This window comes from Musa acuminata, chromosome BXJ1-4 (assembly GCF_036884655.1).
Source record: "Musa acuminata AAA Group cultivar baxijiao chromosome BXJ1-4, Cavendish_Baxijiao_AAA, whole genome shotgun sequence".
Lineage (NCBI taxonomy): Eukaryota > Viridiplantae > Streptophyta > Magnoliopsida > Zingiberales > Musaceae > Musa > Musa acuminata.
In genome coordinates, this window is record NC_088330.1 from 7221698 (window position 1) to 7244836 (window position 23139).

General features: G+C 39.6%; 1 protein-coding gene across 1 annotated transcript; it reads left to right on the top strand.

The window, feature by feature from the left end:
* Positions 1-13061: 13061 nt before the first annotated feature.
* On the top strand, positions 13062-15048 carry LOC135672383 (bidirectional sugar transporter SWEET4-like). Its single transcript, XM_065180854.1, has 5 exons — positions 13062-13182; positions 13535-13571; positions 13638-14016; positions 14275-14394; positions 14739-15048. Exons 1-5 carry the CDS (start codon positions 13134-13136, stop codon positions 14913-14915), a joined length of 762 nt encoding a protein of 253 aa, XP_065036926.1. The 5' UTR covers positions 13062-13133; the 3' UTR covers positions 14916-15048.
* Positions 15049-23139: the final 8091 nt, after the last annotated feature.

Here is a 23139-nt window from a genome sequence, read left to right on the forward strand (position 1 = left end):
GGATAAAAGACCCCTCGAAGCAACAAGTTTTCATTATCCAGAACAAGATAAAAAAAAACAAGTGTCGATTGGACTAGACTAAGACCGTTATGGAACAGACCAAATAGAGCTTCCAGTTGGTTCCCCTCCTTTCATGTATTACCTTGACATTTATGAACAGATTCCTTTACGATTGGTAAACCATTGGATTTTGAACTAAGCTTATTCTCTCAAGTAATAGTTTAACCATATAAATCTGGGACATGAAGCCCGAATGATCATGATATTAAACCATATCCAGTGGCACCAAACTATTGGAGGTATATTTGTAATCGAATTGATCAAAAGCAGTTTATCTCCATAACGCAAGTTTATTATTTATTCTATCTAAATTCTCATCAATTAAAACAATCTCATTGGTAAATAAAATATCCGAGATAGATAGATAAGATAATAGACGAGATATCAACTCCAAAGAAATCACATGAGGGCATAGAAGCAAGATTGGTATGCTTGCATGCTTGATGAGGGTAATAATAGTAATGGGACATGAACTAACGTCACCAACTCTTGGGTGACGTCTCCTAGGTCACGCAGACCGAGGAGTTATAGGGGTCGCCTGTCTCGGTCTGACCTGACAACGCCTGGCTGAAGTAGATCAAAACGTCGATCGAGGCATGTCACCATTCTACAGGAGTCCGGTCCTTCACGCAATGCCAATGTCGATGTCAGACGTTATCCAAGGTACGACCATTCTCCCTGCAAGCGGGCACATCAGGAAATGATGACCTTCCCTATAAAAACACTCGCGTTCGGAACGAAGAGGGAGGGAGATCAAATAAGAAAATCCCCTTGAGACTATCGACTGACTTGATCGTCGGAGGGGTCGGGCCGAGATCTCCCGACCCGACCTGTGTAGGGACGAAGACGGAGTGCCTCCCACCGAACGCCCAGGCGAGGGGTCTCTTCCCAGAGAAAACAGTGACCCCATCGCGATCGGACCACCACGGTCAGCTACCTCAGTAGTCTCAAGGGTCGTTCAGGAAGATCTCCAATCATTTGGACCCGAACCCAATCATGTTGGCCCCGAGACCATGACGTAAAGATGTTGACACTAACAGTTTGGCGCTGGAAGGAGGGTCCGAATGTCGAGAGATCGGCAGATCGACCCAGACGAACCCACAGCTAAGGGGTCGCACCTGATCGGGGCTCCGGGGAATCCCCCCCCCCCCCCGGCATGGTGAACCTCGATCTGAGCACCCCGCCGCGACCTCAGAGCGCTATTGGCGGTTATTCAATGACCCGGGCTTGTCGCCGCCCGAAGGCACCCCAACCGACCCGTCACCCGTATCACCCGAGGCCTTTTCAGGACCTCGCTCATCAAGTCCGAGTTCTGACTGGGATGATGCAGACCATTATCTCGCTCATTTCTCATCCGACACACCCACCTACGATCCAACCACTGTGGCAACAAGAGCCGCCTGTTCGGGCTCACACGGTACCTCCGGAGCTCCCCGCGTCACCTCGGGTCCGATCGGCCCCGCTTGAGGATCGAGCAATGGGAAACCCGAGCACCCGCCCGGAGCCCGAGGTGTCATCTTTAGATTGAACGGGCTCCCTGCAAGCCTAGCTATGCTTCATTAACCAGCGACTCGATGAAGTGCAGAGGGAGGTTCGTAAGTCACAGGAAGAACTCGGGGGGTCTCCGTTCGCGCTTGAGATACAAGATCAGTCAATCCCCCCGAACTTTCGGCTCCCTTCTCTCGACGCATATGATGGCGCCACCGACCTGGCGGACCATGTAGCCGCCTTCCGTGCCCAAATGGTGTTGTACGAAACCTCGGACACTTTGATATGCAGGGCATTTCCCACGACTATGAGGGGGCCAACCCACGCATGGTACAACGACCTGAAGGCCGGGGCGATCACTTCCTTTGATTAGCTCGCCAAAGACTTTGAGCTTAACTTCCTAGCTTACGCCCAGCCAAAGTCGTCCGTTGCACTGCTCCTCGGACTTAACCAAAAGGAGGACGAGCCCCTCTCCCATTTTGTGAATCGCTTTGCCATGGAAATCCGAGGGTTGCCGGATGCTCATCCCTCTCTGTTAATGCAGGTGTTCATGATAGGCCTGCGACCTTCCAGATTCTTCTGGTCCCTCATGGAGCGACCCCCCACCGCAGTACCGAAAATGCTCCAGCAGGCTAACTAGTACATCATGACGAAGGCCTGGATGGCCGGGAGGCGGGAGGAGCACAAAAGGGTAAGGCCGGAGCCACCCCGGGGGCAACAGTCTACTGCACCGAGGAGCAAGTTGGACTGACCTAACCTACCAGCGTCGAGGTCCCCGCTTCCCGCCTCGGGCACGTCCCGAACGATGATATTTCTCCAGATAAGAGAGAAGGGGTCGCTCAGAATCCCCAACCCGATGAGAAGTCCACGGGAGCTCGTGGACCAATCGAGGTATTATCGTTTCCATCGACAAAACGGACATGACACTGAGTGCTGCAAATTGAAGCAGCAGATCGAGGAGCTCATTCGCGGAGGACACCTCGATCGGTACCTCTGACAAGGTAAGGAGCTTTCGCCTCGCCCGGAGGGCCCCGTTAAGCGGCATATCGACATGATAACAGGCGGCCCAGCATCCGAAGGGAACAGTATGTCCGGACGAAAGGCATACGCCCGCACCACCGCGGCCGAAGCCCCTAGACGCGAAGCCCAGCCCAAGGTCGAGGAGCTTCCTTTCCGCGCGATCACGATCGCGGTTGTGTCCTCGACCGATGTGCAAACTACATGGGTACAGGAGATGTTACGCTTCAAGCGAGACGGGATTCTTCCCGTCGACGAGGCCGCGGCTCGATGCCTACGTCGTACGCAGGTGTGGTACTCCGAGATGAATGGACGACTCTATAAGAGGTCTTTCTCATATCCTCTCATACAGTGCCTAGAACCCGAAGAAGCTCTGTCGATTCTGGCTGAGGTCCACGGAGGGATTTGTGGAGAACACATCGGTGGGCGAACCTTGGCGTACAAGATCCTTCGTCAAGGGTACTATTGGCCCACCATGTTCCGAGACGTGAAAGCTTACGTACAATGATGCGGCTCGCGCCAAAGGCATGCTCGGATGCCTCGACAGCCCATCGGTGTCCTTCCCACAAAGCACATCACATCAACGAGCCAAACGTCACCCCGCCATAAATGAGGCTTGACATGGCAGCCAAAGGGCGCGCGGAGCGAATGTCAAGGCACGGTCTTCTTGATTTCGACTCCCAAGAGCCGACGACTCCACGCGAGGGATCGTCCCTTGGGCCCTCGCACAAACGAAGATGTACTTGGCCACCCGCGTTCACATATCGCTGCATAACAGACTGCTGCTCCGAGTAGCTCCTCGGCCACTGAGCCGTGTCCCTCGACCGTAGTCTGCCCGAGTCCACCTCTACGCGGCCTACCCGCTTGAGTCGTGTCCCTTGGCCGTAGTCTACCCAAGTCCACCTTTGGGCGACCTGCTCACCTGAGCCGTATCCCTCGACCGTAATCTGCCAGAGTCCACCTCTGCGCGGCCTGCCCGCCTGAGTCGTGTCCCTCGATCGCACCCGAGTCCACCTCTGCGTGGCCTGCCCGCCTGAGCCGTGCCCCTCGGTCGCAGTCTGCCAGAGTCCTGCTCTACGCGGCTTGCCCGCCTAAGCCTTGCCCCTCGATCGCAGTATGCCCTTAGTCCACCTCTACGCAGCCTACCCGCCTGAGCCATGCCCCTCGGTCGTAGTTTGTCCAAGTCCACCTCTGCGCGGCCTGCCCACCTGAGTCGTGTCCCTCAGCCACTGTCTGCCCGAGTCCACATCTGCGCGGCCTGCCTGCCTGAGCCGTGTTCCTCGGCCACTGAGTCGTGTCCCTCGGCCGCAATCTACCCGAGTCCACCTCTGTGCGGCCTACCCACCTAAGTCGTGTTCCTCGGCCACAGTCTGCCCGAGTCCACCTCTACGCGACTTGCCCGCATGCCTAAGCCGTGCCCCTCGACCGCAATCTGCCCGAGTCCACCTCTGTGCGACTTGCCCGCCCGAGACGTGCCCCTCGGCAGCAGTCTGCCCAAGTTCACCTCTGCGCGGCTTGCCTGCCTGAGACGTGCCCCTCGACCGCAGTCTACCCAAGTCCTGCGCGACCTGCCCGCCTGAGCCGTGCCTCTCGGCCGTAGCCTTCCGAGCCCACCTCTGCGTGGCCTACCCGCCTGAGTCGCATACCTCAGTCGCAAACTGCATGATTCCTATACCTCGGCGCCTCCTGCTCGCCCGAGTCTTCTGCCTTGCTCAAGTTATACCCCACGGTCACACGTCGCACAGGACGACGAGCCAGCAACCGACCACCGCGACCCTCTGGGAAACCTCCCCGACACTGACCAGAGGGCAAACCGACAGGAATAACCACTTAAAGCAGAAGCCACGCCTCGGACCCCCCTAGCAACAATCGATGCATGGCTCCCTCCGAGGGGGGGAATGATGAGGGTAATAATAATGATGGGACATGAACTAACATCACCTACTCCCGGGTGGCATCTCCTAGTTCACGCAGACCGAGGAGTTGCAGGGGTCGCCTGCCTCGGTCTAACCTGATAGCGCTTAGCCGAAGCAGACCAAAACGCCGACTGAGGCATGTCGCCATCCTACAGGAGCCCAGTCCTTCACGCAACTCCAATGCTGATGTCAGACATTATCCAAGGTACGACCCTGCTCCCTGCAAGCGGGCACATCAGGAAACGATGACCTTCCCTATAAAAACCCTTACGTTCGGAACGAAGAGGGAGGGAGATCAAATAAGAAAAACCCCCTGAAACTATCGACTGACTTGATCGTCGGAGGGGTCCGGCCGAGCTCTCCCGACCCGACCTGTGTGTAGGAACGAAGACGGAGTGCCTCCCACCGAACGCCCAGGCGAGGAGTCCCCTCCCGGAAAAAATAGTTACCCCATCGCGATCGGACTACCTCAGCAGTCTCAATGATCGTTCAGGAAGATCTCCAATCATTCGGACCCGAACCCGATCGTGTTGGCCCCGAGGCGACGACGTAAAGATGTTGATACTAACAATGCCCACCAAGAACAGGAATATTAATACCTGCATAATGTTATCCCATTGATCTATCGAATACATTAATCATGAACAAAAGCAAGAAGCAGGCATTACCATCTACAGGAACCTTCAGCTTGCCAGCGTAGGAAGTTTTTAGCTCTCGTCATATGTTTCGCCCTTCCTGAACACCTCGGATTAGACAAAACAATAACATAATTCAACTCCATATATAGATGAGAGTGAAGGCTTGGTTGGAAAAAGGAAAAGAGGCCGAAAGTTCGCTGATTGCGGCTACAGAAACTCATATGCTAGGGCAGAACTTGGTAATGGCAGTGCCGAGCGACTCGACGATGTCGGCGTTTTCGGGGCACGCCAGCCGGGATGATTACCACATCAAAGCCCTGCTCCTCGCCCACAAAGCGGCACCCCGTGGAGTCATTTAGATGCAAACCCCGGAATCGATCAGATCCACTAACGATAAACAGGATCGGGAAAGGGTAGAGATCTACACACTCCCGAAAGAGGGGGAAGAGGAGGAGATTACCTGGAAGCGGGTGTTGATGTGGATTGAACTTCACGAGGAAGGCGAGGGGCTGGCAGATCCCGCCAGCGGCGCGAGGATCGCAACCTTGCGATCGGAGGCAGAGTCGGAGGAGAAGAGGGGGCGGGGGGGCGATTATGGTGGGTGGAAAAGGAAAAGAAATGAGGAGACGAGTACGACGCCAACGAAGTGGCGGGAGAGTTAATACATCGAGAGGGAGGAGCACCTAAACGGGTTTCCGAGGAACTGGTTCAGGGCGTTCGGCCTCGGTTGAGTCGTGCTTATTGGATCGGGGCTGGAAATTCAATCGGATTCGAATCCAATAATCGGATTAGGGAGTATCTGTTATCTCAGCTGTCTTGCGCATGTAGGCTTCCCCCTGTTTATATCAGGCGAAGAGAGGCCCAGCACACCGCCGTAGGGGCACCTTGAGATTATGTGATTATATTTATGATAGGATATTTTAATTATTTATCTTAAACTTTTTGTTTTTACCAATAAATAGATAGAACCTCTTAATATGATATACTATGTTAGAGATTATAGATCTTCTCCCACCTTTCATCAGTACTTATTCCAATTTTATCTCTTAAAGTTATTATATAAATGATAAGAAGATACGACAATATGAGTTTGATTATCAACATCGTTACTTCTTTCGGATCGAATGATAGTCTGCTTACAGATCAGATAAAGATTTTATGAATAGCATCAAAAGATACAGATCAGATAAAGATTTTATGAATAGCATCAAAAGATACGCAATCATAATATTTAATTTATGGTAATTTAATTTTAGGTTCTGACATTAAATTTTTTATATAATAATATAATTATAATTTTTATGCTAACAATTAATATCAAAGCCATATTTTAAGATCAAATACCTTAGATCATAAAAGTATATCAGATCTCTTTTTGTATTATTAGATTTGTATTGTCAATATGCTTGTCTGTCTTATTCATCTTGTTAGCTACTTGCAAACGATTCAATATTTCTTGTGATTAATCGATGAATTACCATTGACAGTATTATCGAGGGCGACGACCTCTAATTGTCTTTAGCCCTATCGTGGGTAGTGGCTATAGGTGCTATTGTACTTTGTGAAAGTGCGATGGGCTGCAATAGCTGGCAACGATCACATGCACGATTACGATTGCTTGTGTGAATCAACTTTGTAACGGTTGACCTGTCTTAGTTGTAGGCAATTGCAATAATGCCGTTAGTTACAATGGTTACAAGGTTGCCTTTGATTGACAATCATAGTAATATCATTGTGATGGTGTTTGCTGTCCACAACTAGCATCGATTAGATGCCAAGGTTACAATTCCCAATGGCTAAGCGACATACAAAAATAGTCACAATGATCAATAAAGTCATCGAGCGGACACTTGAGCACAACTACGTACCGTAGTGATCGTGTGGGGTTGTCGGTCTACGCATGTGCATAGTCGCGTGATGGGATGACGATGCTCAATTATCGATGATAGCTGTGGAGGTGTTTCGCCGATGAGAAACTAGCACACATAAGAATAGTTGCGACAGCATGCAAGTGGTAGATGGTCATACATCGTAGCAACCGCATTTGTCAAGGAGTAGCGATCGAGAAGAAAAGAAAATAAATAGGGTTTCATTTATTAAAATTATGGCTGTGCACTTATTGATATTTTAATTCCAATTTATATCTTTTAACGATTTTGCCCTTCAAGAATCAAATATTTTCAGAATATATCCCAAAATAAAATTATAATTTTATCCTTTTGAAATTAAATTTTTTGACTTGTGTCATCAATTATAAAATTGACTAATTTAATAAACTATTTTGATCTAACTTGATTCTAACTATATTTTAATTGCTTGGTTGGATTTAGATTCGATCAAACTGAATTGAAAAAAATATTAATTTTTTTAATTAATTTTTGACTTTTGTCAATTGTAATTTTGATTGATTTAATTGGCTTATGTTTATTTTAATTAAATAGAATTGACTAGTCTAATTTAAGGTTCTATACGAAGTTAAAAAATATATAAATTATAATTTTCTTTTATAGTTTTCTCATATGATATATTGATAAAATTTGTATATATAATAATTAAAATATAATTAATATTCATGGATATTGGTTTTGATGCATATATTTGAAATTATAAAATAATATTTATTTTTCTATAAAGATATGATTTATGATTTTATCATGATTACAATTATTATATGAGTTTTATTTTATGTTAATTAATATACAATAATTATTATAACTATTATTATTAAATTAGTTTAGTATAAATTAAATTAAAAAATATTTGGTGAATACTATTTGTAATTTATATTTTTAAGTTTTATTTAACTGGTAATTGTCAATGTGACATAAAATGATAGGATTATGAAATATAAATCATAATAAATATATTGTTATTTATAAAATATGTTAAATTATATTTTATATTATTATATTGGTCTTCTAGTTGCCATAGTGGCCTAGACTAATAACTTATAAAATTACATTAAAGAATTCATCATAAATGATAAAAATAATATTCATAATTACACATAATTAAGATATTTAGATAATTCTAATAGAGAATTTATTTTAAATAATTATGTGATATTGTAGGATGATATTATTTTGAATATCCTTATAGCATATAGTTATATACCAAAAAATAATAATACTATTCCATAAGGATAGTATTAGTCCTCCATAAATAATTTTGAGTGAACATTATATATGCTACTATTTTACCTAATATGAAATATAGATTATAATAATAGTTTAATATATTTTAAAAACTAAAAATATTAAGTTATTTTATTTTTTATAGTGGTACTTCCTTTATTACATTCTTATAAATATCTTTATATTTTTAGATTAAATTATTGTAAATAACTTGAGTATATACAATTTACATGGAAAAAAAATAAAGGATTATATGCTCACATATATGAAATAAAAAAAATAATATTTTTAAATATTTATTTTGTAAATTATCTCAATAGTAGAAAGTGTAATTTACAATTTATATTTATGTTAGTTAAAGGAGCAATTTGTAGGAAAAAATATAAAATAATATATTACTATATTATTAACAATAAAAGTTAATTTTGTGACATGTCTTGATGCTAATAATTAACCTTTATAATTATGAAATCATATATGAAGACTTTGTATGATCAACCATAGTTGATTAAAGTACTTAATTATAAAATACTTTGATCAACCTCAGTTGTTAAGTTATAGTTCTTTGGTATAAAGTACTTAATGATTAAATAAAAATAATTAATATCAATTAAGAATTTGAGTTCTATATTTTTGAACCTTACAACTTAAAGTGTTTGAAAGAATATATTTTTATGATTGAGTTTGTGAGCAATAAGTAAAAGTTCTAGTAAAACATATTTAAGTAGATTTTATAATTGATATTAATGTTTATGTAATTAAAGTTATTTATTTTTATAATCCTGCTAATATTTATATATATACATATTATTATTGAATATGATAACATCTTGATAAAATAAATTATAAATATTATTTTAGATGTTATTATAAAGGGCTAGCAGTGTTATACTACATAGGACGAAATATGATATTGATGACATACAATGACTCATATTAGTAGTCAAACTTAATATGATTTATTATGTTTGTTGGACTTATTTTTTTTATTTTATAAAATTCATGCACACGTGTAAAATATGTTTTTGAAGTTTTAAAATCTAATTAATTAAAAAAAATTAATATTTTTTATTTTATTTATTTTAATTTAAATATTTTTATATATCTTACGAATTAATAGGTCAAATGAGAGAATTTTTTATTACATGATATATCTAATTAGGTAATATATATTATCAATATGATTAGATTTTAATTATAATTATTATTTAGTAAAAAATAAATTATGATATAATTCCTTAAGATATGAATTTAATGAGAGTGACTCTTTTAATTATTTATTATAGATTTTAAGGTTCGTTTTCTGCATATTATCTAAAAAATGCTTCATGCCTTGCTGCCAGAAGTGCCTGTTCATTGGTCTTCCTGTGAGTCTACCTCTGTTAATGCCGGCTACTATGTAGTGGAGACGAAACAATGCTTCGGATGGGACACGTCCCTTGCATCCACCACACCTAAATTGCAATATGTTTTTAGTGGGGAGCAAGCAAACGGGAATTATTGACCAATTGAAGTTGGTGCAATTGACTTTATAGTTAATGGATTTGATCATGATTGTGCCGAGCAATCGTGAAAGCTGGATCATGTATGCCAAGGTTTTGCCAAGACATTTCCAGTGCCACTTCCAACCATAGAGGAGGCCTTCATTTCCTCTTGAAACAGTAGCTACAACCTCGCCGGTAAGACTTCATTATCATCTTGCTAACCTCAAGTTTTCTTGATTCATACTGGACAGTGTGTGACAGTGACCGATTACCTCTTCTTTGCACTTTGCAGAACATGTCGATCCCAATCGATGAGTTCATGAATGGGAACTCGACAAGGCTCTTCCCTGTAGGAAAGCCTCGTCAGACACATCTGTACGTATGGCAATGGACGAGGCCATGCCTGGAATCGTGGGGGTCGGTCCATCGAGGAAAACTACGGAACAAGGTGAGGCATCGGAGTCAACCGACAATCCATCTCCTTCGTGAGCTTCAGGTCTAGAGGAGGAGGAAAGCGTTGCCAGTGGAGAGAGTATTCCTGTGAGTACTCTTGCCACAGTCTCGCACGTAAGTATAGAGTTTTACGTGCCTATTTGCACTACGGCATCCCTATGCATATCATTCTTATACGCATGCAGGTGCGAATGAATATTTTCTTAGCTCGGCACTGTTCATAGAGCTTTACATCTTACATTGATGCGTACGACTTGACTAAGACTCCAGTCAGCAAATCAACTTTACCTCACGTTTCTCTCATCGCACAATCAGCAAATGGACGAGAATACTTTTCCACCACACAAAAAAGAATGTTGTAGTGCTCCTTCCTGACTTACGCGTAACATCCTTTTCTACGATGGTTGAGTCAGCAAATCAACTTAAACATGCGCAGGTAGCGATCCATACATTTTACCTTAAAATATATATATAAGTGCACCAAGCACTTACGGTTACGTCATGTGATATTTAATTAGATAAAATATATTATTAATTTAATTGGATTTGATTATGAGTTAATAAATATTTTTTTTTTAATTATGATATAAATTTTTAAGAGATTATTATCTTAACTTAATAGAGGAACTCTCTTAGTTATGTCACATAGATACAACCTCCTAAAGATGAATCATCAAATATTAAGATTATAAATTTATTCTAATTTTTTTAGTTTTTATTTTTATCATTCGTAGATATTTAAGAGAAGAAAAGCACACGTCAAACTTTTGCTTTGACGCGACTCGATATTCACCCTCGAATGTAGAAGAAAAGCACTAGAGAAGCTGATGCATATGGAATTTAATCACGTATATGATTAGATGATCGACAGCATTGGCATCCCTTCTCTCCGATTGCGACGCTCTTTTCTCGCCTACTGCTTCTGTCGGCTCGCATGATTTAGGAGAATATTCGAAATCTAATTTTCCATCTCTTAGCTTGCCTAATCACATAAACCTATACGTAAATGCAACACGTGTCCAGAATTTGGAACAACATTTTAGGTAGAATGGCTGGCCACGAAAGATAAAGAGGATCCGAAGCGATAAGAGAGAATAGAAAAAGCATTACACAAGGAAGCCATCCTCCCACTCATGTCTCATCATTCATTCGATATTTGCTTTACGCAGATGCCAACAAAGAGGAGTCGATCGGCTCCACTCAGCAATGTGCCACCGGATGAGAATCTAATGGAGTGCCCGAGAACAGTGTTTCTCCGTTTCAGGCCATGCAGGCGCAAGTGTTTCATATGCCCTCCTCCTTCACCAGACCAATATAACGTGAGAGTTTGGAGCAGCGTCGCTTTTAGGTATATAGCAATTTCTGCCATCTCTTTTGGCACCATGCATCATCATCATCACATACGTAAATCTTGCTGTCGCAAATCCCTGCGACGTCCTGCACCCTCCACCCTCATGATATGTTAGCTTAGTGGCCATGGAGTGGGACATCGCAACCACATGCAACGATGCACCACAAAGCCGAACAGTAGCCGCGAGGGACCATGTAAGTCACTACGGAAAGCTGGAGGACTTCTGGCTCTTCTCCAACCTTCCAACATGTGAGCTGACATCACGCGCGGTGCCTGCAGGAGTTGCACGACATTATAGTGCTCTCCTCTGAGGAAAAGTAGATGAACTCCACCTTGTGGAGGAAGACGAAGTTATTCACCCAAATCACCACGTAACGAGCACGCATCTCTGTGTCCTCCTCTTTCTTCACATGTTGCAGCACATCTAGATGAGTGCATGCGACCCAAAGCCTGCCTGCGTCTGTACTCTCTGCGATGGAGAATCGTGTACAGTTCGGAGTTTAGGTTACTGCGGGAACGCACAGTAAATATTCGGCACTTCATTGTACCTATTGGGGATTCGGACTATACATATATATGCTCAGCAATCTAAGAAGGGAACTCGGCATATATTCTTACGCCACCTTCTTTCACTGACGTGCGTCATCTGTTCAGTGTAAGAATTGTGTTCGAGGATCCTTCAACAGTGAAGAAAATTCCTTGAGACGTAATGGAGAGAAGGTTGTATACTATAATGCAATTCAAACAGGAGGAGAATGCAGACAAACATACATTACTGAGTTATCAGAAGGTGCCCAGAAATTGACATGCACCAAATGGGGCCCTTTAAAATGAAAAGAGATTAAGAATTTGGAATCTCCACGAGGCACAAGAGACAGAAGGTATGCACTGTGCATTCATGTACATGCACATGGGTTGGGATCCCATGAGATGTAGCCTCTGGTGGGCATTAAACACCAGATTATATAGCCTTCTGATGGAAAACAAACATTGGTGTTGCAAATATAATTACCACGGAAACAAACAAAAAACTTTTCATCTATACCATCAACATCTCCGCGCTTTGTGCTCGAGTGAGTCGTCGGTTCCTTTAAGGTCTCTGATGAGGCATCATTCTGTGTGTTCGAGTATATGGTGATTAGTATTTACCAAACTAAGAACTACAATAAGGGAAATCTGAACCTTCACGGATCTCATGAACTTTATTGGCATTTATTACGCTGAATGACCAATATGCTCATGGTATTGTGTCACATAAGTCATGGAGACGCAAAGGAATTCCAAAGACCATTGTTGTGGAGATTAAAGCTATACACACCGAGGAGGTAAAACAAGAAGTCAAACAATAAATTAATTCTTTGAAGGCGTCTATCTTACACCGGAGGAGTTCAAGCCGTCCAGGACCACAACTAAAAGAGAGAGACCAGTGAAAGAAGCACAACCTAACACCCTCTCTCTCTCTCTCTCTCGCTATCTTTCTTAATTGACGATAATTAATTCGCGTCTATATATACTGTTCTCCGTTCGGTCTTTCAGATATCGTCGCTATATTAGAGAAGCACAGAAGTTCCTAGGTTTTGGTTCTTCTTTGCATGATGAGGATTTCAGCCGATACAATTCGCACAGTGTTTGGGATCCTAGGTTCGTGGAGTTCTTCATCCTTCCTATTGTGGCAATGGTGGTCATCTGATGATGTTTTCATGCGTGCAACCTTATAGTGCGCATTCAGATATCATCACTGTTTTGCCATCTTTGTGTCGAGTGAACACCCCATTGATTCCATTGGCGAGATAGAGAGAAGGGGAGAAGGCTGTTCTCCACTGTCTGGCCACCATTACATTCGTTTTGTACTTTCCTGAGAAGCAAAAAACACCCCCAGTCACAGTTTTCTCTCCCTTAGCATGGAAATAGCATAATTTGTAGCCTATTTAAAATCGTTTATGTGCTATGCTATTCTGCAGTCATGTAATTGCTGCCTCTTTGGCTTCTGCAGGGAACGGAACCGCCCTCGTGCTGTTCTTCTCGCCAGCGTAAGCACAAGCACTACCCTTATATAGTTTTGTGCCCAGTAACTTGACTCGATCTCTTGTTGTCAGCCCAACATTCCGCAGGATATGGAAGAGCGGAAGCGTGGAGCAATTCCACGCCACCCCCTACCTCGCCACCCTTCTCAACTGCATGTTCTGGATACTGTACGGCCTGCCCATGGTGCACCCCCACAGCACCTTAGTCCTCACCATCAACGGCTCCGGCCTCGTCATCGAGCTCACTTACGTGCTCATCTTCCTCCTCTACTCCGAGAGGAACCAGAGGCTCCGCGTGCTATTGGTGCTGATTTTCGAGATCCTTTTCGTCGGTGCAGTAGCCGCGGTCGTCCTCACCATCGTCCACGGCTACGTGCGGCGCTCGTTGGTCGTCGGTGTGCTCTGTGTAATCTTCGGAACCCTCATGTACGCGTCTCCCTTATCCGTGATGGTATGTCTTCGGAACTGTAATATACGCAGTTGCATGCATCTCCTCTCTCTCTCTCTCTCTCTCTCTCTCTCTCTCTTTCTATATATATATATATATAGACACACACACACACACAAATAGAAGACAGCATAAATGGCTTGCCTCATAATGCATTCTCCTTCTTCCTAACTAATAGATGCCATTGTTGCACTCTCGAGTAGTTAGGCTAATGAGAGGAGTAGGATTTGTGCTGAACTACAAGTGTTTGCATGGGTACAGAAACAGGTGATCGAGACGAAGAGCGTGGAGTTCATGCCTCTCTTCCTTTCGCTTGCTTCTTTCTTCAATGGCATATGCTGGACGATCTACGCTCTCATTCGCTTTGACCTCTTCATCACTGTAACTCTCTCTCCTCCCACCGACACTAAATTTCCCCTTTTGTTTTGCTGAATATAAATATATATTTTCAAGGAAAATAAAAATAAAAAGACCCCTCGTGGTCAACTATCGGTTGACCACTATCCATTTGGATAAACAGCGGGACCCACCTGTGGGGCCATGGCAAGCAAGGTAAGTAGTCGGGTCGAAAGAGTAGCTCAGAACATAGATTTCATTCCAGATTAAGACAACATCATCAGGTGATTAATTTTCACAAAATAACGATAAATTATATACTAATTAATTAAACCTTGGATCATAATGTATTGCATAATGAGTGCCTAAAAAATGCTTGCTATCTTCAGATTCCAAATGGCTTGGGCGTGGCATTTGCAGTCGGTCAGCTGATACTGTACATGATGTACCGTGGATCGACGGTGCAACAGATGAAAGAACGGAAGCAGAAGATGGAGATGGGACTCGTGAATACGAATGGAAGCTTAAAAGACGACCTGGAAAACGGGACCAAGATCGGAAATTGACGAGGCCGGCGATGTCTCCCGATACCAACAATAATAACCCTAAACCCTAAACATGGGCACATCAAGCTGTGTGTTTTGTTAGCTCCACTTAATCCTTCTTCACCTCTTAATATACGAGCGAAAGGTTACTTGATGATCAGAAAAGTTTGAAAGTGCTTTAATATCTCCACTTTTCGATCAAAGCCTTTTGCATATTTCTTATTTAAAAAAAATAAACTTAAAATTTGATTGATATTATTTATTTAAAAAAAATAAAAAAAAATGAAACCCATGACCATTAAGAGCTTTGAATATTGACAAAAGGGAAATCTCCGATGCTGCAAGCCTTTGCAATCAGTGGTTGAGACGATCGAACTTATTGTAGTGGCAGGCCCCCCCCATGCATTCCATTGGTTCATTCTCACTTCCCACACCAATTTTATTTTCTACCAAGACTTGACATGCTTTGACGCCCCACGGTAGAGAATTCTGCTGCAAGGAACACCCGTTTGAACGAACACTTGGTTTGTGATCAATTAAGCATCCTTTGACGCTAACTCCATGGGCCATGATTTGGTTGCACGGTGCCACCGACCCCATTGGATCCTCCGAGTTATGGATTCGGGTCAACTCGAATCGACAAGAGGCAAATGGCCCCTGGATTAATCAACCATCTAGGTTACAATTTTGCACATCCTTAAACCAATCAATTAAGGATATTTATAGCTTTTACTGACGTAATTTCATTTAAGGGTGAATTCTAATAAAAATATCTAACTTTTTTTTATAGAAAACATCCAAAGTTTAAACAATTCAGATAAAATATTTATTTTTAAAAATAATAATTTTACCCTATCGGTCATCACCCCACTCCCTTAGGCACCTATGCCTTGAGTTGGTAATGTTGATCGTCCCCCACCTTTTCCCTCATCACTTGTGTCTTCGTGCATGAGCTAGTTCCATCGATTACTCCTCTTCCTCCCCCCTCCCTTCACGACCTACTCCTTCATGCACGAGTTGGTAGGTAACATCGACATCTCCCCGCTTGCACCTTCGCATGAGTGCCGACGGGCAAGCCAACCATGAGCAAACAAAGGCGCGACTAGGACTAGGGCCGCAATGAAATTTTTTCAAAATTATGGGGATAAAATGATCATTTCATATATTAATTTTTTTCTTTTAAACTTGGGACACTCTGCGAGAAAAATCTGAAGTTAAGAATTTTTTTTTTCAAAAAATCACCCTTCGTTTAATTTACAACACATTAAACCTATATAGAAATCATATTATATCATTAGTGGGGAGACATGTATTCGCTGGTTATATGTCATCCATGAAACATTACTTTGGATTTTAATGGATATTTATTAATGAATATTTATTAAAAAGGCCTTTCTAATGAGTTTTTACTATATTGTCATGAATAAATCTATACATAGGGTATTCGATATAATGTTTCTATGTATTCATATATTTTGGTTTTATTCATGCTTTACATACAATATAGAGGGCTTATAGTAGGCTTGGTAGCCCTATTTGGGTTGACTTTTATAGTAATTTTAGTTATGTAAATCCATGTTATGTGCAATCATAATATAGAGATAAAATTGTCCAAAAATAAGCTATCCAAGCGATCATTTTGGGAGTTTTCTAACTCCACATAGTAGTACAAAATATCAATCAGTAGAATACCATAGAACTACCCGGGTGGCAAATGGTTGGATGGGTCTTTGGTATAGTGTATAAGGCTGGTTTATTGTCTTATTTCCTAATAGTATCATATAAGCATTTGTGGTGACTTTCGATCATAGTGGATATCTTTAGACTTTTTTTTGACTGATTGTTCAAAGTTTACGATTATAATTTATATGGTCTATCAAGTTTTTGCTAAAATATTTAGTTGTAGGATCTCGAGTTAAAGACTTCTTTAAACCCTTCACTTTTAAAGGTATTCAGGGGATCATAAAAGGTTTTGGAGAGGTTCATACTTTACGAATGAACACACAATGGTGTCGCACGACTTAAACAAAAATAATCAAGCCCATCATATATGGTATCATAGTAGAACAAATACATTTGAAAACATTTGATATACAAACGTAGAGGGACCTAGTGGAGCTACGCTATTTGATGGAAATAAGCATAGAAACGTAGGGAATAATCACTCAAAGGAGCGAGCATCTGAAATTGATATTTAGAGGACTGTCTAGACATTCATACAATAGGCACTATGAGGATAAGTGAATTGAAAGGAACACATAACACACAAAGATTAAGATGACTGAGTTCGAGCTATAGCTCAATGTTAGTAACTAAATCCTGATGGTGCTAAAGGTAAGCGGGAGCGCGTAGCAAAAGATGAGACCATATAAAGAGGGATGAGTTTCTCAATGATCGAAAAAGTTACATAAGGCTTATAAATGTAAGAAAAAACTTTAAAAAATTAGTACTAATGCAAGAGCTTGTATGCGAGTGACAACCTATCAATGACCATCCCAAGATGATCGAAACTCTCTATAAAATATGAAAACTTTTTCTTTAGTATAGAAAGGATATGTTTGTAGGAAGCTAAAGTGTACAACAAGTTCAACACATTTTTAGGCCTTGAGAGGAACATAGGAAGCTGTGTTTGTGAAGAGTCGCAATATAGCAAATGCATTTGTAATGATGAAATAATGCATGGTTTATTTAGTAAAGCAGAATGGTCTAAAGAGATGGTAGTCTCTAAAACTTCTAAAGGAAAAGATATAGAAAAGAAAATTGCTCTAGAAGGATAAATCTTAGTTCTCTAGAAGGAGAATCATATTCAACTGACCAAAATGTTGAGGGAGGTACCTCAAGATGAAAGTTCTACAAAGCTTAACAAACTAAGCAAGTGACAAGAAGTTATCACATAATCTAGCATTAGGTAATGCATTGGTAGATACATTGCGAAATCAAATAGGAGAGTGACCCAAGGTAATACTAAACGAAGGTATACTTAGAGTCAATGTGGAGATCAATCTTAATGGAAGATTGGCCGGCCCATGGAGTGGTGGATGCAAGGCTACCATCATCTAAATGCGAATTGAGGAGAGTAACAACTTGGGTGAAACTTACTAAGTATCAAACCACATAAAAGGTGCTAACATAAAAGACAAAACATTAAGCAAATATGCAAAGCTTTCCTTAGACACAAGTGAAAAACATAAACTTTTATAGAGAAGAGTGGAATCATATCATTCTATGAGTTCCTCATTCTGATAGAGTTGGCTCATTTTATATAGTGCCAAAGTCGAGGAGCTTCGAGGCACATGCACTTTATCTTGGTGAATCAATTGATAAAGAGACTAAGGTAACTCAACTTGCAGAGTTGAAGTTGGAGTTAAAAGGCCATAGCTCAGGATAAGAGGATGCAAGAGGCAGATATTCTTTAAGAATATATCATAGTACTATCATTTAAATTATCACAAAGAGAAGTTATACATAACGAAGATTATGCTTGAGGTAAAGGCCTAAGATCCAGACAATAATGCACTAATTTTAATAAAATTGATAGATTTCGAGAGTTGTTAGGTGATAAACTATCAAAAAGCTGTACTTCATTTGTGTGTGATCCAAGAGGGGGTAGACAAAGGTCGACTGCTAAAAGAGTATACATAATTGAATATAACAAAGGCCCTACGATATGTTAGCGGATGCCATATATGAAGCAATCATAGTTCGAGTTTATCACACAAAAATTAAAAATTCAATGAAAATGTCATCAATAGGTGACAAGGTATAGCGGATCATTATAGAATAGTTCGAGGTAATTTAACAACACTGGAGAAGTCTCATAAGAGACTTGTTCATATGGAGATATGATTAAGAGTTATTGGGAGCTCCACTTTGGTGAGCAACAAAAAAACAAGAATGATTATGTATTTAAGGTGTGAATGTCATGATATCATAAAGATATGTTTTTTGTATGTACCATTGAGGGAGAATTTTACGTGCAAATACCAATGAGTTTCATTGGGGGACTTGATCATACATAGGTATGATCATAGTGGCTATAGCATTGGACTACTCTATAACTCATATTCATTTGAAAAAGTACAATAAGTCGAAGGACAAGGCTAAGCGAGTGAACATTTCTACCAATGATGTAAAGGAGAATAGAATCAATACTAGCCCTACAACATGATGGCATAGGCAATGCATGAGAGTTAAATACATTTTTTCATCAACCAAAGGGAATTACTTGGAAAACACAAAAGTGTTGAAGCAAGTGGTTGAAAGAGGCAAGAAGGTAATGATGAGTCTAGAGGAACTTAGTTGTCCAAAACTAAGTATCGGTTAGAATGAGCATGTATTCAAAGAAGGGACATGACACCATAGAGGTAAATTTATTGAGTGCAATGAAAAGGAAAACGGATGCGAAGTAACGAATAGTAGAGCCATAAGTATAGAAGCACTCTGGTACCATAGAGATGAGACTTCCATGGAGTTATCGATCTCTTGTTCTCATTAAGGGAGAATATATGGTTGTGAAAAGAGTTGAGGAGGTGAAGAATATAAAGCAAATACTAAATACTAAGACAAAATAAAAGGGTAGAGGTTAAGAAACTTTGTAAGATTGGTGTTGGTAGACTTCTCATCAAAATAATCGAAAATGAGGGACTTTGGGTTGATGCACGAGTGCTCGACCAAGAAACGAAATAGGTAGTATATGGTGTTGTACCCTTTTTTCTTAGAGGAGTAGATAATAAAAATAATAGAGAATGTGATATGATCCTATGTGTAACCAAAACCAAAGAGACTTGCTCCAATCAAGGCAAAATCTTACTCTTTTGGAGTAAAATTCTTGCATTCTAGAAGTTTGATTGTAATGCAAAGGTAAATACTAGTAGCTAATTTACACAAAGAGTGCAAAGATTTTAAGTGTGAGCGAAGAGTAAGTGAATACTAATAATTAGCTTGATACATGAAGTATAATTCTCGAGGAGGTAAGCGAAGTCAAGTCACATTTATCTTTTTAGCTCTTAATAGAATGAGTGAGCTATTCACTTGTCAAATACTCTTAGTTATTTGGCAGAGGAGCTATGTAATTATTCAAATACTCTTCGAAGAGACATAATGATAGATAACAATTATCAAATCTTTACCAATAATAATTAGTTCTATCGAAAATATATTGTTCACTTCATTTTCAAACATAATATCAATCAAAATGAATATTAAGCATAAAAGAAATCAATGGACAAATTTTATGGAAAAAAAACTTTAAAACTTCAAAGTCTGCAAAACGAAACTCGTAAAACTCGAATAGGCACCCATCCTGTTTAGTCGACAAAGATGTTTGAGGAATTAGTACATGATAGGAAAAGTATTTTTCTTTATCTAAGGGATTCATAAAGAATCAACAAAGATTAGTATAACTCAATCAATACTACATCAAAATTAGAGTCACTTGTGAGTTGAAGCAATGTTGACGAATCAAAGTTTGAATTACTCAATAACAATGATAAATATCAATTGAGAGTCTAAAGGCACGTTATAACTAGAGCAGAAGATTAAAGGTAAAATGAGGTAGCATCCTTAAAGACTTCAACGAAGATATTGAATGAATAAGTGAGGGAAAATGGTATGGACAAGTTTATACACAAAGTGTTCGATATAATATTTCTGAGTATTAGTGTCTTTCGATTTTGTTTATATTTTGCACAACATGTAGAAGGCTTGTAGTAAGCTTAATATTCTTATTTTGGTTGGCTTTTATGGTCGTTTTAGTTTTATAATTATAGGTTATGTGCAGTCATCGTATATAGGTAAAACTATTAAAAAATAAATTATCCAAGCAGTTATTTGAGGAGTTTTCTAGCTTCACAGAGTAGTATCAACCAATACAACACCCTAGAGCTACACAGGTGCCACATGACTTGATAGGCCTTTGAGATAATATCTAAGTTTGAATTGTATATCAAGTGTTTGCTAAAATATTTCCTCTAACTCATCTTCTCTTTTACAGATCCTTAGGGGATCATAAGAGATTTTAAGAAGATTAATCATTTGTGGATAGATATAGAAGTGGATCGTATAACTTAGATAAATATCGCTAAGTCCGTGATAAGATAACGCCTCCTTATTTGATTGTTACTAAAAGGTACTCTTTTTTAACTTTGATCAAAATACCATCAATAAAATCATAAAAAGATGATGATTATGTATCTATCGTTTAACTCAATTTTTTAGAAATAAACTAAGTTTTTAAAGATGAATCATACCATATCGATTCAATTAAACACTAGCTATTCAATTTAATTGAGCAATAGATTGCCCATTGAATTTTCTAAATTATCTCATACATCCTCCTCCCTCATTGGTTTTCACCTCCTCACCCTCTCCTTAAGTTTTCTTTTCTTCCATCTCCACTTCTCTCTTGGCTTCCTCCTCCTTCGCCTCCACTTCTCTTCCTCTCCTTTGTCAACCCCCTTCACCCCCTCCTCCTCCTCATCAACATCTTTTTTCTTCTTATCCGTTGCTCCTTCCCTCCCTCTCCTCTTCCTCCTTCGCCTTCTCATAGTTTTTCTAGATTAGCCATTACACTTAAATTACATTTGCATTTGAGTTATGCTTGAGTTACATTTATTTATAGAATATATTAAAAAATATATTAATTTTTATATAAAAAATATCTTAAATTTATAATAAAACTAAGAAAACTCAAGTTATCCTAAAAAATCTATTAATTTCTATATAAAATTATCATAAATTACCTAAAAAAGTCATCACACTAAGTTAAAATCAAGTTATACAATTTCATAGAATATATTAAAAAAATATCATTTTTATATAAATTTATTCTTAATATATAATAAATTAGAAATATATCTTAATAGTCGGAGAGAAGTTTGGATTTATTTGATGAAAATTAACTCAAGTTACACTCGATTTACATTCGATCATATATTCAACAAAAAAAATTTCTCAAACGGATGGTGATACCATCCACTAGGTAATGTATTCAGCCAGGCATCCAATACGATTGCCTAGGAGCGATTGTATCACATTTATTAGGAGGCTAATATTCTATTTAAAAATTTTAATCATTATATATTAAAAAATTGATGCTAAATATATTATAATAATGTGTTAGTAATTTTGGAGAAGTTTGGATTGGTTTAGTAAAGATTAACTCCAGTTATACTCGATTATATAGTTCATCCAAAACTATTCTATTTAAATTTTTAGTTATAAAAAATTCATAAGAAATTAAGAGGAATGATGTTATATATCTCAGAATCATTATTAGTAATTTCGGAGAAGTTTCAATTAGTTTGATAAAAATTAACTTGAATTATATTCATATTATACTCGATCACATATTCAACACTAAAATATCTTATTTCAAAAATTAATCACCCTAAATTTATTAAAAAATAAAATAATACTAAATATATTAGAATGTCAACCTAAGAGTTCATGATAATTTTCGATAGGTTTGGTGAAAATTCAAATAATTACACTCAATCACATATTCAACTAAAAAATATTATATTTTAAAAATTAATACTAAATATATTATCATCTCACCTTAATAGTTCTAAATAAGTTTGGATAAATTTGAAGAAAAATTAATGACTTATACTCATCACCAATTGAACCTAAAAATAATATATTTAAAAATTATTCACTCTAAAATCATAAAAAGTTAAATAATTTAAAATTATGTTAGTAATTTTAAAGAAACTTGGATTGATACGATAAAAATATATTAATTATACTCGAGTTATTCTCACATTACACTCAGATTATACTTGTTTACAGATTCAATAAAATTCGATCTAATATATTATAATTGGACTCGATCCAATCAGAATCGATTGAATCTGAATTGTGATGCTTAGATCAGATTGAATTGGCTCAGGTCGTGCTTAACTCGATTCAAGAGTATTATTAAAATTAAAAAAAAATATTTTTTTTCTTAAAAATTAAGGTACCAGATAAAAGTTCAATACTAGATATTTTTTTGATAAATAATTTTTTTTAATTCCTATTATCTTATTGTATGCTGCGTGGCATTTGGGGAAATTTAATCTCAACGTTATCTACAGAAGATATCATTGGCGGGCCCACCACCGAGTAAAAATATACGTCTGGCGGGGCCCGCGTGAGAGGCCATTCGAGCGACGGGTGTCCTGTTGGCGCGATGTCGAGTAGCTTAGAGGGAAATGGGTGGTTTTGGCCGGTTAAAAAAGGGGCATTAATTAGAAGAAAAAGA

Coding starts and splice junctions, on each gene's coding strand:
- LOC135672383 (XM_065180854.1), top strand. CDS start 13,134: ATGATGAGGATTTCAGCCGATACAATTCGCACAGTGTTTGGGATCCTA. Junction 13,183..13,534: donor CACAGTGTTTGGGATCCTAG/GTTCGTGGAGTT, acceptor TGGCTTCTGCAG/GGAACGGAACCGCCCTCGTG. Junction 14,017..14,274: donor CGTCTCCCTTATCCGTGATG/GTATGTCTTCGG, acceptor GCATGGGTACAG/AAACAGGTGATCGAGACGAA.